This window comes from Alligator mississippiensis, chromosome 2 (genome assembly GCF_030867095.1).
Source record: "Alligator mississippiensis isolate rAllMis1 chromosome 2, rAllMis1, whole genome shotgun sequence".
Classification (NCBI taxonomy): Eukaryota; Metazoa; Chordata; order Crocodylia; family Alligatoridae; genus Alligator; species Alligator mississippiensis.
Window position 1 is genome coordinate 17,520,417 of NC_081825.1, and position 18,562 is coordinate 17,538,978.

Consider the following 18,562-nt stretch of genomic DNA (forward strand, 5'->3'; position numbering starts at 1 on the left):
TGGCTGCTCTATATTCTTGATTTTGATGCATGTCTGTTTCTGTAAGGGCTGCATATTGCTATCCTTTACTTCAACACAGTGAAACACTATTTGAGGATAGCCTTACCAGATTAATATTGTATGTTTTACACGTCAGGTCATCCAAGCTCTGGTTCTGCAGCTTTTCCGTTATTAGTGTTACCATGGTAGTTGTCCCTTTTCCACTGCTTACACTGACAAGCATCGGAGGCTCTTCTGAGTCCCGTCTCAACACTCTTGAGCCATTTCTGGTTTTAAGTCTCAAGATTTATACTTCCATCTTACTGCCAACATGCATTTCCAAAGGCCTTCAGTGTATCATGTCTGCTTTTCTGTAAAACTAGGGAGAAAGGGGAACAGAACAGAGAGAATTAAGTTTAGTTCTAGTTGCATTAAAAATTCATTATGCAGAAATAGCTGGGCTCATACCCAAGGACCTCTCGCATACAGCCAGAGGTATAAAGCATTGTTCTTAAAAAGTCTAGTTTGTATTTTGACCTTGTATCAAGCACTGCACAGTTTTCTTAAAGTATGGTTCTTACTATAAATATAAATATCACTGACGATTAGATTCACCATCCAAAAAGTGAAATCTTTCAGTAATTTTGTTTATCACAATTAACTTCTCTCTCTTCTTATAACATTAAGGAGTCTGTAACAGCAGCCTTTACACCAGGGGTGGGCAAAATGCGGCCTAAGGGCTGGATACAGCCCACCAGGCCATTCCAGCCGGCCCACAGGGCCCCTAAAAAATTTAGAAAATAAGTATTTATCTGCCCCTGGCTGCCTATCATGTGACCCTCAATGGTTTGCCAAAAAACTCAGCAAGCGGCCCTCCGCCCAAAATAATTGCCCGCCCCTGCTTTATACTCTATTCAAAACAGACAGCAGGCAAAAAGGGACCAGGCATTCTCCGGATATGAAAGACCTAGTAAGTGAAATAACAAGGGAAAGAATTAATGTAGAACTACGTTTTTCAGTATAAAAGATCAAAACAGCTTAAGGTTTTCATGGATCAAGTAATTCTGAGAAAACGTGCGCCTCTGGTGGGCCTAGTTAAAAGGTTTTGTTTGTTTTTTTTTGAAGGCCAAAAACATGGGGCAGTCTGTAAGCATGTCAGTCATCAGTTGCCCTCTATCTAGATAGGTTTCAGGAAACATACTTTATAATCCATCACTGCCTTTAACCCCACCTCTCTTTCCCTGTACTTCCAAGATTGCCCCCTCCCAAATCACACATTTATTTTTCTAGCTCAGGGTTGCCCAAATTTGCCACTGTGCAGCTGTTCAAGGCCTGTGGGCCTCCAGTTCGACAGCCCTGGTCTGTCTTCTTCCAAATACTACGTTGGGGCTTGAAGCAGCCTCTCCTCTTTCAAACCCAATTCTACCTTGACGTCACCAATAATCCCTCAGCATTCTGCCATCAAAGGAGCACTCTTCCATGCCCGGCTAACAAGTCAGATTTATCCACTTTATACTCAATGAAGCACCAGGGAGAACTACTGCACTCGCTTTTACCCAATGCTGAAATGTAGAATTACACGCTTACAAGCATATTTATAGGGATCCTAGTCACATGTGAAGTAACCACAGCCAGTATTTTCCACTTGGAAAGCTTTGCAATGCAGAGAGACAGTCTAACTGGGAGAGCTAGGGAGATGAGCAAAGTTTTGCTTTCATTTAAAGGATGCACTCAAAATTCAAATACAGTAGGAAAAAAAAAAGAGGGTTTACTCCAAGGGATGGTCTGGGAATAAGTAATCTTTTTGAATATTTCCTATTACTAACAAGCATTAGATCTGAAACATTCCAATGTATTTTTCACACTACTAATCAGCTTCTTAAATAACTGTTAATAGACAGAGGTTATTTGGGTACGTGACCCAAGTTAAACCTGCCTAAAACTCGTAAGGTATTACCATTAATACAATTAATATCAGATTATCTCTAAACCCGTCACCTAGAAGAACATCCTGCAAATATGATCTTATATGATACAGTAAAAGTAATACAGGCTATCTCCAAAGAAATCTGTTCTCAAAATTGATGGAATGCAAAACACTGCTTTTCCTTTCAGTACCTCAACCCAGTCCCAATTTTAACTGGGGATAAAGTAGGTAGATTTATAAAGAAGATACACACTTGCACGCTTCCTAAAAGCCCTGCTGCTCCATTTATACAGGACTGCAAAACCAAAACACCATCCCGTCTTCCTTCACAGGAAGGAAAACCTTTGCCAGTGTCTCTTCTAAAATTTAACCTACGCATCAAAAGGTGAAATATCCTTATTGCCTCAGTTACTGCTAAAGAGGATGCATGGTTTGAATGAATAAAGTACAGATTATATACAACATGAAATAAAACCCTTTAATGTTGTCAGTCTCCTTTCTCTGTTTGTGTGCATACACATATTCAAATTTTGCTGTTCAGAGTTAATCAGGGTTATCAGATCGGCATACTTGAGTGTTTGATCCAAACTTAAAACAACTATGGCATTTTCACTAGTTAGGTTTTCTTCACTAACCACCCACCAATTTAAAACTGACAAGGACTGTCAAGACATTAGATTCTGACATCATTATGTCAGGACTTGCAGATAAATTTTAAAACACTAATATTAATCTTGGTCCAGATGGGTAATCGCCAGCTCCTGCTGAACTGTTTAGCAAGTGTTATCCCCCTCTTTTCTGTAGGGTGGTCTTGCAAAAATTTGCACATGCTCATGCCAAGGAACAAGAGGTAAGCAAATCAAACGTGAAAAAAATTAAGAAAAAGGAAATGAATGATGGTACACACGCACGCTGAGAATTTTCATAAGGGTTACAGAATGAGCTAGTCAGAATATGACTATGTACCAACCTTAAGTTTTGCATATAAAAACTTCTCTGCGTTATGTTCTCAGAATTTAAGCCTCAGTTTGGTTGACGTGTTCAATATAGTATGCAAACAATCAAGTAGAGTTTAGAGTTAATGAATACTGGTTTTTACTCAATTAGACATTTCAAGCCAGCACTTTGGAGGGTTGGGGGGGGAGGGGAATAAAGGAAAAACCCTCTTAAAAATAGTATGAGAAAATTCAACACTGCATTTGATTAAACTACCTACACAGCCACCCAGACTCTTAATTCTTACTACTGCCAAACATAAAAACAACCCCCCCCCCAAAAAAACCACAAAGCAAACAAAAACCATGAGGTGCATTTTTTTTTTTGGGGGGGGGGGGGGGGGGGGAGGGGGGAAGAAGAGAGAAAGGAGAAGGGTGAAACAAGAACTGTGTATCCCAATTATGTAAACTGCAAGTCCAGGTATGGCTTTCATCTTATAAGTCTTCAAATTTCCTATCATACAAAACTCATCTTAAGATGACACATTTACATTACTGTAAAAGTGTAGAGGACACAAACCCCTAAACCAGTGGTTCTCAACCTTTTTGTACTCAAAGCACCCAACATCAAATGCTAACTTTGAGTTTTCACTCATTTCTTTACTACAGAAAAATATTCTGTTGCAAAGGCCTCAGAAAGACCATAATAGGGCAGAAAGTTTTAACACTGAATTTTCATTTGCAATCTCTGAGTTTATCTTGCAAATCATGTTTGCACACCTAACAGTGCTAACCTTATATATAGCACTCTGTGTAACCCATGAAAAGATCAGGGCACCCCAGGGTGCTAGGACACCTTGGTTGTTAAATTGCTTCCCTAAACCGTGATAATTGTACGATCCAGCAGACAATTATGCTTCCAGAAAACAGAATAGAACCCCATGGTATACATTACGCTTGCGTTGCTGTAGTCCAGGGGCTGGCAGCCCCTGGCATGCATGCCAGAGTGTGGACTCCATGGTGGGTGGCAGGCCCAGGCTGGCCATGTCAGGCAGCTGGGAGGCTGCAGGCAGCTGCACCAGTTTGCAGAGCCCCGACCTGGCTCATGGCCAGCAGCAAATGCACACAAGCCTTGTGGTGGACGGTGGGGAAGGTGCTGGGCCTGCACTGCCACAACAAAGCTTGGGTCCTTCACAGCTCCCCCACCATCCATCCCTGGCATGCCAACATCTTACTAGTTGATGCTACGGGCGCTTTTGGCACTCTACACCAGGGTTCAGCAGTGTTTTCGGACAGTCTGTCCACAGCTAATCCTAAGGAAGCCATTTGCTCATAGAATAATATGGAGCGCAACAGCCTGCGTATTCCAGGATAGCTGCACATCTGTCCATGACATACATGCACGAGGCAAGGATTTCTTAGGGCGATCACTTTTATTGAACCAACTACATAGCTGAGAAAAAGTCTGTATGATTTAGATGCATCATTAGTGTAGTACATACATATAAGTTTTTGAATGCAAGACATTCTTCCTCAGGAACGCCCAAGGAAGAATGTCTTGAATTCAAAAAAGTTTGTCTAACTTTATCCCAAGTACATGGTCCAATAAAAAGATATCAACCTATGAAATCCTTGCCTCTCGCATAATTTCTGGATCATCACAGCTACATCACTTTAACACTGTCATTACATACCTTGCACTTGAACAGAAAATTAATTAGATGAGCATGAGCTGAAACCCATTGGCTTTCAGAAAAGTATCAACTACCTTCAGCCCTAGGCAACTACTGAAGATAAAAAGTTGTGATAAAAGGATAAATATGCGTACTACCACAAACTAAGTCAACACCATTGGCATTATCCCCCATCCCTGGTCACAGCAATGATGTGACCACGTATGCAAAGTGATTTTTTCTTTTAATCCTATACCATTAACAGCATCTTAAAAAGAAGAAAATTCCATGAGTTATTCTGAGACCTGAACCCAGAAAGCAGACTGGTTGATTAAGAGTCAACTTGTTCTTATGTCAGTAAGAAGTAAAATACATGAGCATTTGGTTTATACCACTTACCAACTATTCCACGTGCTTCCATGATGCCCCGTCTTGTTAGCCACCTCTAACTAGTCCCAATATTTTCACTCCATCCTCAGACAAGTCTCATCATGCTTCTAATCATATTCATCACCTGTCTCTGAACTGCTCTCAAACTTCTCCGCACTTCAAACTAATTGGATTTTCAGTAACTGGAACCTAGTGACCTTTCTTGTTAGGGCAACCTGAAGATGCCGAGTGCTGAATTTGCATTTCTTCTGTCACCTCCCAGAACGTGTGGCCTCAGTCAGCCTGCTGTCCTAACTACATTCCCCCCCCAGTAGCTTGTCTCACCGTTACAGCATGGCTATCTAGTCCATGCCACCACCCTACCACAGTACGCTCCACCTCTGCTGCTGCCAAGATGGAGTCAGCTGCCAACGTAAACTGCAGAAGCAGCCAAGTTTTCTAACTTCTAAGGTCGTCCAAGTCTTGAGGTAACAATACCTTTTTATAATACTGCAACTGGATGGGGACCCAGAAGATTACTGCCACCTTTTCCCTTAAGCTCCATTCACCCTAGGGCCGAGAAAAATAAGTATTTCTTTCAAACTATAGCCCCTCTGAACAGGAGGCAGAGATTGTCCAATCCATGAAGCTTAAGCCAAAAATTTATCTGGGATCCTTACTTTTTCCCTTGAGAAATAAAGTGGAAAAGGAACCTATTGAGTTTATTCTGGGGTTTTTTTGCCAAGGGGGGGGGCACCATGGGCCACCATTAACCCCCTAAAAAAAGTGTGAACTGTAGATTAAGAGTAGAAATATTCTGAAGTTTAGGGAAATTAATTTCAGGTTGTAGTCTACAATAGAGGTAACCTGATAAAAGATCTTTATGTCATAGCAGTTTGGCTACAATACTAGTGTGTCATAGGATCATAGGAAGCTAGGGCAGGAAAAAAAAACAAAAACCTGTCATTAAGTCACATACTTCAGACCTCTGCCCAGAGCATGATCATCTCCACTTAAACCATCCCAGTCCAGTGTCTGTCTAACTTTCTCTTGAAAGTTTCCAGGAACAGCGAGTCCGCATCTTATCCAGGTGGTGTTCCAACATTTAACCACTGTGTCCCCTTATACAAGTTACAAGTATTACACAACTGGTTAACTGCACAATTATCTTGAGACCAGCAACATGTACAAGCTAGCTACCATATTATAAAAAGCTCCAAATCAGCTATAGTTAGGCATTGAACAGGTGGACTAAACTTTAAAGCTGGATAGCAACCAGCTCTAACCTACATATGTAGCAGTGTCTTGAGCCCCATCAGCTGACTGGGCTCCCAGCTGCAGGGGTGCACCATGCCCAGCCCGGGCTGGGAAGCCCACAACCAAGGGGGCTCTCAGCCCCAGCAGCTGCTGCCTCTGGGTCCTGGAAGCACAAGGGACCCAGAGTCCTCAGCTGTGGACACTGGGTGCCAGGACCCAGGTGGGAGGGGATGCAGCTGCCCCAGGGGTGCAGGATTGTGGCTGCCATGATCTCCCAACCTCCCAGGTGCATGGGGCACCCCCACAGCTGTGAGCCCCTTCACCTGAAGGGGCTCCCACCATGGGAGTTTATTAGTGTAGGGGGAGCCCAGCGTTTTGCTCCACCTAAACCAGCAATAAAAGGCATGAGGGATCTAATGCACACACTCTCAATCATGCCGCCTGCCATGCACTTGTGGCATAGTAGGAGGCACAGTTGTGTGGATCGTACATTAGATCCCACTGTGCCTTTACCTGCATGCACAGAAGGGCCCTCCTAGTCAGGACATTGTTTTAAAGGATTAAGAAGCTGTCATATATAGTGTCCTGTAAGAACTGTGTCAAAAATGCTTTAGGTGGAAGAAGGAGGGAGTAGGGGGAAAAAAAAAAAAAAAGTATATTGTTTTGCCAGGGATTTTATGGTCTTATTCATAATATCCCTGAAGCCCTATTGAGGAGGATTAAAGATATTGAAAACCCTTCACTAGAGCTCTCAGATTCATCCAAATTAACAACTGGCTCTTCCAGGGATTAAGAGACGTATAACACCAGGTTCACAGATGCAAGAGGCAATCTGTGACATTTTTGCTCACTTGGAGCTAGTAAGTATACCTGTGCTATGAACACTTTGCAGGACAGGTACATCCATTAACAATTTTAAGTTACCAGTGTGATAAACAGATGAGCTTAAGCCTTCAAAAGGAACAATTAAACTGTTCCAAGAGCAGAGGAGAAAACATTAAATCTCAAATAGATTTTTTAAGCATTATAAGCCTTGTGGAATTTCAGGTCGTTTCCCATCTTTCCTTTTTCCATATGGAAAAAATGTTCCAATCATCTAGTGCATCCTTTAGAAGATTTTTCTTTGAGTTATTTGCAGACAAATTCTATCTTCTCTTTGTTTAAGGAAAGAGAATTTTAGAACAGAATATGCTGTAACTTTTAACAATGGCTCCCTTCTATTTTTTATTTTATTTTTTTTAAATGCACAATGCATCACATCTCATGCATAGATTTTTAGGGTCAGAAGGGACCTCAGTAGATCGAGTCCAACCCTGGGGGTTGGACTCGAAATGAACTCAATTCATATTTGGTCATTTTTGTATAATAAAAGTTCCTACAATTAAGGAAGAAATATTTTTCACAACCTCAAGTAAGTAAGGACAAAAACTAAAGGGAGATGTTATTGCTATAACTTAACCAAAGAAAGAGCATTTAAGATTTACATTGCGAGATTAACAGCTTGTTGAATATACAAGGAAGTTCACCTACAGCCCTAACACCAGCTGCAACAAACTATTTATTAACCAGTAAAAACAGAAAGAAGGGAGTTGAAAGAGAGCCTCATTTCCATCATTTCTTGGTTTTAGCCTAACCAACTGCAACACCTACTTAAGTCATTTTCTGGAAGTCTTTATGAGACTATACAGAAGTAGCCTATGGATTTCTTTAGGTACTTCAGGAAGTGTTGATCCTCTTTAGTGTCAGAAAAAGGAGGATTAAACTAAAGATTCAAACCTCAGATTAGGATAACTAGGGGCCCTTTAACTCTTATCTCCACTTCAACAAATCAAGCTGCTAGTCACCCCTTCAGTCTGAATCCCAACTCGAAGTTGCCTTTATTCTGTCTTGCCAGCTTTTTGAGGCATCCGGGTGGTATGTTGGAAGTAACGCACCAAACTGAACTTCTCCAATTACAGCCACCATGCTCTCTCTTACCTGCTGTCTGCCAACCCAGTCTCACTTCAGACATGACTGTAGAAGCCCATTTCTTACAAAGGACTTGCAAATTAATGTTTTATGCCATGTGAAACAATATTCCAACCCAGATATCAAGCAGGTCATTATTTTCTAACTCTTGCATCTCGACTCAGAAGCATCTAAAAGTTACACAAGAATGACATGGAAAGAAGGAGATAGCATGACAGCAAGCAGAATGTGCTTTTATTAATTCAAACAGCTCATGGCCTGACAGGGTTAAATGAGATTCCCCAATGGTATAAATCCCTTCTTAAATATAGCCCTAGGTTGGCTCAGGAGATCAGACCTTAAAACAGTTCCCTGGGTTGGCAGTATTTTTGTTGGCACTGGTCTATGACTAATTACAAAAAACTCCAGAGCTATGTAGTTGTCAATCCTCAATTATCATTTTCTAATGAAGACTGTATTAGAATTACTGGATTAATAGGTTTTTCATTATTCAGTCCTGCGGACAAATGCCAGGGAAAAACAGCTATCCCAAGGGTATAATTTGCTTTCAAACTACCAGGATAAAAACAGATGCTCTAAGCTACTGGGAACTTCATATTAATATAGAAAAAAAAAATTATTTTTTTTTAAACCACACACAACCACAAGTCTGCCTGATTTTAAGTTAAATTGAAGTTTATTTTAGAAAGCGGAAGGAACAGAACCCATTTCCAAACCATATTGGAAATTAAGATTTATAGACATCGTTATGCATAATACATCACATCTCATGATGTGGCCAATCTAATAAACGCTGTTAGTGATAGTGCAAACAGGATATTAGACAGAGAAAGGTCACCACCTGTTTTTATTTTATCTATATAAAATAAACTGGGTATATAGGGATGTCTTATTTATTTTATCTATATAAAAATTACACACACACACACACACACACACACACACACACACACACACACACACACACACACACAGGCTATTATTCACTCCCTCCCACCAATCCTACTGGAAGGAGTTGACAGAGAACTACTCATCCTTTAATATCATGCAAGCTTGGTCTAGCAAGGATTTCACATATTATAAATTATGGTAAAAGCAGAAAGAGTTAGTATTACTAGTTGGGAACTCGAGGAGTTAGGGTAGCAGCTACTCGTCTGAAGTGCATTTATACAGAGAGACAACAAAGCAACTGGCTTGGATTTAAAAATTTAAATTAACGTTCTGAAGTACTTACACTTGTTGAATTTGACTTGTAGAGACTTTTAAAGGAGGAAAGCCTTTAAAATTGACAGAACAGCCAATATGGTTAAAGTTATACAGGGGCAGAATTATTTAATCCAAATCCCATACGCACACCCCTTCCCCCCCCCCCTTAATAGAAATGGTTCCATTCAATGAATATCTTTCAGTGCCTGATGTCTCAATTCACTAAGACTATTTAAATCTCACTGATAAGACACAAAATTGAGACCGACTAGGAATATGATTTCTTGATACTGATGGAATAATGGTGTGCTGTTTTAGCTTCCTTCAGCACCTCAAACTTTGCTAGTGTAGTGACCTCTACTACCAATAAACTCTGTGGGGACATGGTTTCAACTGTACTTTTTGGAGATTGGTGATGGAAGACCTAGGCACACACAGTGCCAACACACAGACAGCTGGCTGCAGTAGCCCGATGCTCCTTCCCTGCATCCAGCAATGGGAAAAATCCAGAGGAAAGAACCTGATGCCAGCTAGTATTTTCATTGGGTTGCCCGTCCTTAATAAAAAAAAAAAAAAAAAAAAATCCTCCTCAACATACAGAGTCTGCATCTATGCCCTATCACTTACTAAGTGGTGCCTATGCTTTCCTAAAAGGTTTGAACAGATGAAGGTTTACAATAAATGGAAAGACGGACAAAGATTTCAAGCTCTCTTCCTTCCCTCTTTGAAAGCCATGGGTCTCATTTTCAAGGTGTCTTTCTAGATGCACTTGCTTCATCTAAATTTCTTTTTTAATTGACATTTAGGAAAGAAAGTGCAAAGAACAAAGTTAAAAATAAAACTGAGTGCACAGCAAAAACAGGAGGGCAAACCAGCTGAGCTCTGTAAGGGCAAGCTACATCTAACCCGCTCGAATCCTTCGGAAGAGTTATGGGGGTGGGATGAGAACAGGCAGATGAACCTGAGTCAGTCTTTCCAGAGGGGTTTTAAATAGGCTTCTAAATAAAAAGAGTCTAACACAAGAGGATAGAAACAGTAGGTACAGTGAGCAGTAAAGTCTTACACTAGATTAGAACCTGTTAGAAGATGGGAGAGAAGTAGAAATAAATAGCCAGCTCTCAGCATGGAAAGAAGCTGATAACAGGGTATCCCAGGGATCAAGATTATGGCAAGTACTCTCTGTATTAAGAGACTAAGAATAGGAAGGGGGGAAACTAATGAAATTTGCTTGACAAGCAACTTCTGTTGATTCTTTTTGACCCCTTGTTCTTTTAGTTTTCCCCCCACCCCCTGCAGCTTGTACAGACCTTCAGAAAGTTACAGAACAAAAAAAAAAAAAAATAAAAAAAAAATGAAGGGATGGTAGCAAAAACTAGTTCATCCTGCCCATAGCAATTATTCCAAATCAGATGCAACTTTTCAAGAAAACAAGCTACACATCATCGCAGACAGCTCAATGGACTGTCATGGTAATAGTAAACAGAGGACATGGGTGAAAAAAGTCCAAATGGTAAATCAACTTCTTTTACCAAGCCCCTTTGATTAACTCACATGCACTCTACATTAATCCACCTCCCCCCAGCCTTACTCTAACATACCAAACTCCTGAAACAGCTTCAAACAACCTATTTGTTCACTTAAATCAATCTGTCTGGGAAATGTTTCTTTCTTATTCCAAGTGTGGAATTTGCCTGTTTGAAGCCTGAGGCCAGGTAAGAAGTGTTTGCTGTAAGGTATGTCACAACCTTGTGGAGAGCTAAAAAAAAAAAAAAAAAAAAATCAGCTTCAAGCAATCCTTGCTCACAGGTGATGTGAGACTAGGAGAGCTACTCTACAATAAGAAACAAAAAAGGACACACAGAAATGTAAAAGCATTAAAACTATTTGCCCTCCAAAGGTTAAGGCCCTTGGATTCATGAATGGAAAAAGGTTTTAGTGAATTTGTTAATTAAAGACACTAGAATATTTCCAAAAGAAACTTTCTATATACAGATAATATTGCCAACAATACAGCAAATACACCAGTTTTACTGGCCTAATTTTTCAAAGTAAAACCAATACTATAATTTGAAATCATGTATAGGTTTGGTTTTTTAAAAAGCAAGCCATGTTCCCTCTCCCCTCCCCAGCTCCTTTATAGGGTAGCACTGCTCAATTTAAATGGATTTGCCAAAGCATCCACAAAGACAGAAACCAGAAGTTCATAGCCAGGCCTCCTTGCAGAATATGGTAGTTCTTAAGTTATTTTTGCATGCACTTGTGTTTTTTCTGGCAGACAAAATTCCCCCCAGACCTGTATGCTATAGATAACAAAGAGTTACCAAAAGAAAGCAAAATTATGAATCTAGGACTGGTCATGTAAGAAAATACTCTACAGGCTGATGTGCAATAGCAAACACACATACATTCTGCTGTATCATCTATCTTGAAAGTGCACTAAACTGATAGAAGATGCAGCACGGAATAGACAAGACAGTTCCCTTTTGTGGCCCAAGCGTGCTCTCAAATCGAGACTAAACATCTGCAGTTTGCTACTAAACTAAGTAAACTTTCAAAAAAGCTTTAAATTAACTCAGGAAAGAGGGAACATTCTTAGTTTTCAGATCTTTTTAAAGAAGGACTCTGCACAGCCCAAAGTCTAGGCTTTTAATTACAAGATCTAATAGAAATAGAGGTGTCAATTCAAAAGAGTAAATCTGTACTGTATGCAATCCTAAACATCACAACCTCATGCTAGAATACAAAAACCAGAAAACAAAGCTGACCACTTTACACTGCATTTCAATCCCCTTGGGCAGAGTAAGAAAGCAACTGAAGTGTTGAAGGTTGGGCACTTTCCATGTTAATCCCAGATGTTATTTGTAACACAGTTAAGGATATTTCCCCTTTCCAAGTTTATTTTAACTACTCTGACTTTAATAAAAAACACATTCAGCTGAGCTAAGTAGCCTACATTTCTATTTCAATTACACCATAACAAAGGCAAAGCAAGTAACTTCATTTGTGTTTAATGCACTAGAGGCTCAATGGCAAAACAGTCAGGAAATGCCAAAGTTAGGGTTGGAAATGCAACCACAACTCCACACCCTTTTGTAACTTCTGCCTGAAGCATAAGGTTCATCTGTATAACCCCAAAATTTTTTTTAAATAAAAGCTTTGCTGATGAGCCAGTTTTTAAATTTGTTACCAGATAATTATACTAATTTTATTTGTACGAATGGCCCTCTCTCTCTACACACTTTAAAATTCTCTTCTTTATAATAATATTAATTTCCTCCTCCTCCTTTTATTTTCCACTGAATTAAATTTGAAATTCCTTTGCAGACATATTTGAAGTAATACACTGCTATTCAAGAATGTCTTCCAAGAAAAACAGAGTTGAACTGAGTGTATTTCTCATTTTGCCTTTTACCACCACACTCCTAGGTAGTTGTAGCCAATTTGCTTTTTTTCATGCAATTTAGCCCTACACGTGACTAAGCTTACAATAGTTTCAGCGAGTCTTGCACATTCTTACTGTTTAATGTTTTGAATGTGTAGCTGCATCACGTGGTCCCAATTTTAAGTTGGTCTCAAATTCTGAAAGGTCGTCAGTGTTGATGGACTTACAGCTCCACATAAAAGGAAACAAAATCCACCTCTGCTCCTGTGCAGAACTTCGCCCTGTAAAACTGATGAAGGGTATTTGTACCCAAAAAGCTTGCAAAAAAAGAATTTTTCCAGATATCTGAGTTACTCTAATAAAAGATATCAGATTTACCCAAAGAACCGTGTCTGCCTATGTCCTTAGACCAACACAGCTACAACCAACACTTTTGTAAAAGTGATTCTATAAAAGCAAAGCCCATAGGCAAATTCTTCAGGAGCAGGGACTACCACTTGTTACTGCAGTACCTGACAAGCCAGGGCCCTTCCTTGACTGGGACTAAAAAGGATGCGAGAAAAAAAAAAATAAAAAGATAAAGCCAGCTTTTTGTTTTGGACAGAAGTAAGAAATTCCATTTTTTCTTGGAGGTGACCATTGGTTGGTGGAAGTCGGAGAGCAGAGAGTGAAGGAAAATGGTGTGTCTGCTTTAAACCACCAACCCTCTAAACAATAATCTGGCAACTTTAAAAACAGACTGCGCCAGGGAGCGAGTCTTCTCCACTGACAAGACTGCTGGAGAGGTAGGATGACCATTACGAGAGACTGGAAGGAAAGCATCCATTCCACTATCCTCCTGTCTGCCAACTTACTCTTGCAGATAAAGGTGCTCTGTCGGGGTGAGCAAGCTACAGCCCACGGGCCGTATTTAGCCTGTGGAGCCATTTGATCCAACCCATGGATGTAGGGCTTCAGCTGCTGGATTGATCCAGTTCAGATCAGAGGAGATTGGGCATTAGGACTCAGCTGCCACCATTACTTTTCCAGTGGCTGCACAGGGAAAGCACCCAACTTTTCCCTGCTGCAGCATAAGGAGAATGTCTGCAGCTGGCGCTATAGTTCCCATGATGGCAGTGGAAAGCAACTGTCGCCAAAGCCTCCACTGCCACAGGTAAGAGCGCTGGCTGTAGACACTTTCCCTCTGCTGCTGCAAGGAAGAGTATCTGCATGCTGGTCTGCCTCCAACTCACAGAGCCTGAAAAGGATGCCAACCCCTACTCTGGATAGCCATTAGAACAAGCATCAAAATCAAAAGCATCAGTTGGGCAGAATCAGTTTTCAGTTAAGTTGGCAAAAAAGAAATACTGAGCATGGGAAGCAGATGATGGGAAAAAGAAACCAGATAAAGCAACCCACCTCTCTCCCAGCCTTACACTAACAAACATTTTTCAAATTCAGGGTTAAGCAAAGTTTTAAGAGCAGCAACTCACTCCAAACTCACTCCAGCACTTCCCTGCCACCAACCTAAATGCTGCTTCTCCCACCACTCATTCCCCTTACCGCTGAATTGCCATGGACAGCCCGCCCAGCAAGCCATAGGTTTGCTCATCCCATTTTAACTGATGTTAAAGGGTGGGCAAAAAAAAAAAATGTTATTCAGGTTTAAAATTTGAAATTTATTGTATAAGTTTATGTTTTAAAAATAACATTTTTTAGCAGTCTATATTAAAGTCTCCACTTACTACGATTACACAGAGTAAATCAAAATTACAACACGGTGTTTGCTGCTGAACTTAAAGAGCCAAACCACGGAACTGGGAGAAGTCACTGGCTGAGCACCAGGAACCAGAATTTGTTAAACTGATAAACCAGCCCTTGACAGCTGCAGCCTATTCTTGCACCTGCAGATCTTCATCAGTTTCTGCAGCTTGATTCGGGTTAGTGACTAGTTTATTCTGTGTTCAGAAATAGACTGGATATTGAGGGGGAGGAAATAGGAGAGAAGCAGAGTATTTTTCCTAATAGAGAGATTACTCTTCCAATTTATGAAGAAGTACTAGATACAAGAAGCTAGATTTACTAGTTCTCAAATCTAAGGTAATCAGGCCAATATACTAGTTAGGCATTTCTTTTGTTCCAACAGTGCTTTTTCCTGCAGGGGGCAGGTAATCGGACTCCATGATCTACTGAGGTCCCTTCAGACCCTAAAAATACATTAAATAAGAGGTCTTAAATGCCAAGCATGCTTTGATTAAATTTTCCTTATTAACTGAGCCCACATATGTAGTTTTATTTAAACATGCAAGGCTTTAGAATGTAGGTTTTCTGCATTTTAGTTGCATTCCAGTTTCACTCAGAGGGCAGACTAATATTTCTGTCCCAGTTTACATGTGCTTGCATAGAGGAAATTACATAATAGCTCAAAATAAAGTCTTACTCTTTGTATTGGGGGGGGGGGGAGGCAGAGGGATTATAGGTATGTGTGTGATGGGGGTTGTGAAGGGATGTGGGTAGTGAGGGTGTGTGCCTCACCACACCACACCCCACTCCATGGCACACAGCACCTGCTGCCAGCAGCAGCAGCAGCAGATGACGACAAGCACTCAGGGCGCTCACGGCCTGCAGGTGGCAGGCAGAGTCCCACAGTGGCACATGGCTCCAGCTGAGTCTTGAGAGCTGCATGTGGCAACACAAAGCCAGCCCAGCCCACTGGCACACACCACCTTCAGCTGGAGTACCAGGAGCCCCACAGAAGTGGAAGTACAGAGCTGGCCTGGTCTGATGGTGCACAACCCCTAAAATCCCATGCCTCCTGCCAACTTTCAGATGGGTCACCACAAGCCAATAATCATCGTCTTTTGGAGGGGCCCAGTAGGCCAGATAGAACAGTCTCATAGCCTGGATCTGGCCCATATTTTGCCCACCCTGATACTAGAACAATCTGAAGCTCCAGTCAAAACTGGAATGAGAAGGCAATTAGCAATGCCAGTCAAGTCAGGCAAAAGATAAGGCTGTGTACAAATGTTCAAAAGCCCCTGGCAGAACTGTTCCAACCATCACATTTTACTTAAAAAGTGCTACAAGTTAGAGAGGGAGTGAACTAAACAAACATTTGCTATTTGGCTAGGGTGAAGGCAGGGGGAATGGGGGTGTCAGAGCCTGCCCACACTGAACATGGCCAGCAGGAAGGGGGTGCTCCTGCATGTCTCCCAGAAGTCTGCCAGAGCAACCTCTCTCTATCCCAAGTCCTTGCCCCCCCCCCCCACCAGCCAGGCCAAGCAATCTCATGCTTCAGCTGCCAAAATGCTCAGCCAGGGACAGGGTGTCACGTGCCCCCCCAGATTTCTTGGTCAGGTCTTGGGGGCAGGCAGGAATTCAGCAGCACAGGGGCTTCCCCCCATCCCAGCCTCTTGAAAGCTGCAACCAGACCCCCCTGGCCAAAATTGTGGTGGGCAGACAAAGCCCTGACCCCTTTCCTCCGCAGCCCCCCAGGCAGGCAGCAGCACATTGCAGGGCCGGGACATGCTGCAGAGGAAAGGGGTCTGGGCTCCATCTCCCTGCACAATTCCAGCCAGGCAGCAGCACACTGAGGCTTGGACTACTGGGTAAAGAGATCCTAGATGCCTTCCCTCCAAACCCCCCCATCCCCCACTAAGTTAGCCTTCTATGGGATCTGGCACAGATATTCAATAAAGTGCTCTAACAAGAAGTGCTTTAGTCTAATGCCTCATCCATCAAGGGTCAACTTGGAGCACTTTAAAAATGGTGGCTCACACTTGAAGAGCTGTGAACATCTGCTCAGTTACAGGTTTAGAGCACTTTCTGCATGCTTAAAGCACATTAGGTATAATATCGATACCTAACCACAGAGCCATAAGCTTTTGTAGGCAACAAGCTACGTCAGTCAAAACAGAATGCCGCTTACAGAATCAAATCCCTCTTCAAACCAGCTACTCTTTAAGGAGCCACCCTGCCCTGCTTTTGTTTTAAGGTCAGAATGCAAGTTTAAAGGATACCCGATTATATGTTCTTTAGGACAGGAAACGCTAGTATTTCATTGTGTTTGTACATTTAGCACCAGGAGGCACCAAAGTGCTTCTATAAAATAAGTTTGTCCATCTCAGAGGCACATGTTGCAATTGAAAAGGAACGTGTTCTAAAAACAATCTAAAGTGAATGTGGAGCTCCACATTAACTGGGTGAATGGGACAACAGAAGCTGCTGCACAGGCAAGTATGGAACACAGCTGATTGAATGACATGGAAAAGGCACCAAGAATCAGTGAAAAGTAGCAACACGGGGAAAGCTGGAAACTGTAGGTAGATGCAAGTTATACTCTGAGAAGGCACAAGAATAAAATTATTGGTAGGACTGTATAATGCGACAGGAGTCAGCCACAAGAGGAATGATTTAAGGTTATAGAAAGGATGGGAGAACACAGCCAATGTTGGGCAAGAACAAGTGACAAGGGAGTGTAAGGAATCAAGGTACAGCAGCAAGAGAAAGAGGAAGTTCTGCACAGAAAGATGATTCAAGAAAGCCCCTACCCTCCAGCAAGCAAGGTTTGCTCTTCAAATAAAGATGAGGAGTATGATGGAAGAGTCACTCAGGGCTACAATTTTATACAGCAATTTATGTTAGTGTCTAGGACACTTTCTGTATTAAATAATTTCCCATTACCCCCTGAAAAGCATATTTGGAAACTAAACATTAAAAAGGTAAAAGAAAGATTTCACCTCTGCTGTAAAGAAAGGATTTAAAGGAAGCTATAGTCACTACTAATGCCTCTATAAAATCCAGTATCTCCCAGTTTAAGCTCCCAAGAGTTTACAGGAAAACAAATATATTGGTTAATTTCAACACCGATAGGGATTAGGGTCCTCACATTTCTGGTTCATTTTTGGAAAGCGGCATCAGAAATGAGATCTGCATTGTCAGTAATTTCAAGCCACCATCATTTCTTCCCCTCTACTCCCAGTGGATTTTTTTTTCTTCTTTTTTTAAATACAAGTAAGGAATTAGTCACATTCTTGCCTGTCAAACTAAAATTTAAGATGCCTAGGTTGACACACTCATGACAGGATTTTTATTTTACCACATTAGAGAAGTCACAGCTGCCACACTTACTTTCTGAAGTACAGATGTAAATTAATCAGTTTACTATAATTTTCCATGTCATTAAAGAATTTGTTATCAACATACTGGCATTTTTCCTTCCAAGTAACAGAAACATGTTTATTCCCCACAGGAGGGATGCAAACACATTCATCTTCTTGATCCATCTACTAGTTTAGAACAAGCACTTAAATCAGTAATGTAATTGCTTACTCTGATGTAGGACTGGGAAAAATCTCATAATATACTCTTTTAACTAAAATAAAATACTACAATTCAGTCCCACCTTTAGTTATGTGACTAGTTTGTGCAGCAACTGTAAACTACTCTGAGTGAAAAATAAGTCTAGCTCTTGGTCTCTGATGAGCATCTAACCAATATGCGCTGCATTGGAAAAAGATACCCCAAGTTGGAAGGCCTTGGCTATCTGCAGCTAAGAAAGCAGGGACAGATTGTGGATTTCCCTAAAAACTTAGGGATCTTGACAGCAAAAAGCTATATACACTCTACAGTTTAAACAATGGGTGGGGATTAGAGGAAGAAGCAACAATCCCACCCCCGTTCTCCAAATATACCCATCCACTTGGAGTGGAAGGGAAGAGATTCATCACCTGTTAATTTACCTAGTCAGGCACAGTTCAAAGTTACAGTAGTAACTAGTGCAAGACGCAAAAGGTACAATGAAGTGATGCAGTTGGCTATATATATGTAATAAGCCTAACCTGGCTATTTTTTGCCTGATAAAACTATAATCACAATGCTGCATTTA

General features: G+C 41.2%; 1 protein-coding gene across 5 annotated transcripts in view; it reads right to left on the reverse strand.

The window, feature by feature from the left end:
• The window catches only part of FAM53A (family with sequence similarity 53 member A), a 111,461-nt gene that overhangs the window by 66,820 nt on the left and 26,079 nt on the right, over nucleotides 1–18,562 (reverse strand). For all 5 annotated transcript variants that reach the window (XM_019478618.2, XM_014607743.3, XM_014607739.3 and 2 more), the window contains exon 2: nucleotides 107–358. In XM_019478618.2, coding sequence (XP_019334163.1) covers nucleotides 107–223 — 117 coding nt within the window. In that variant the 5' untranslated portion in view covers nucleotides 224–358. The remainder of the gene's footprint in view (nucleotides 1–106; nucleotides 359–18,562) is intronic.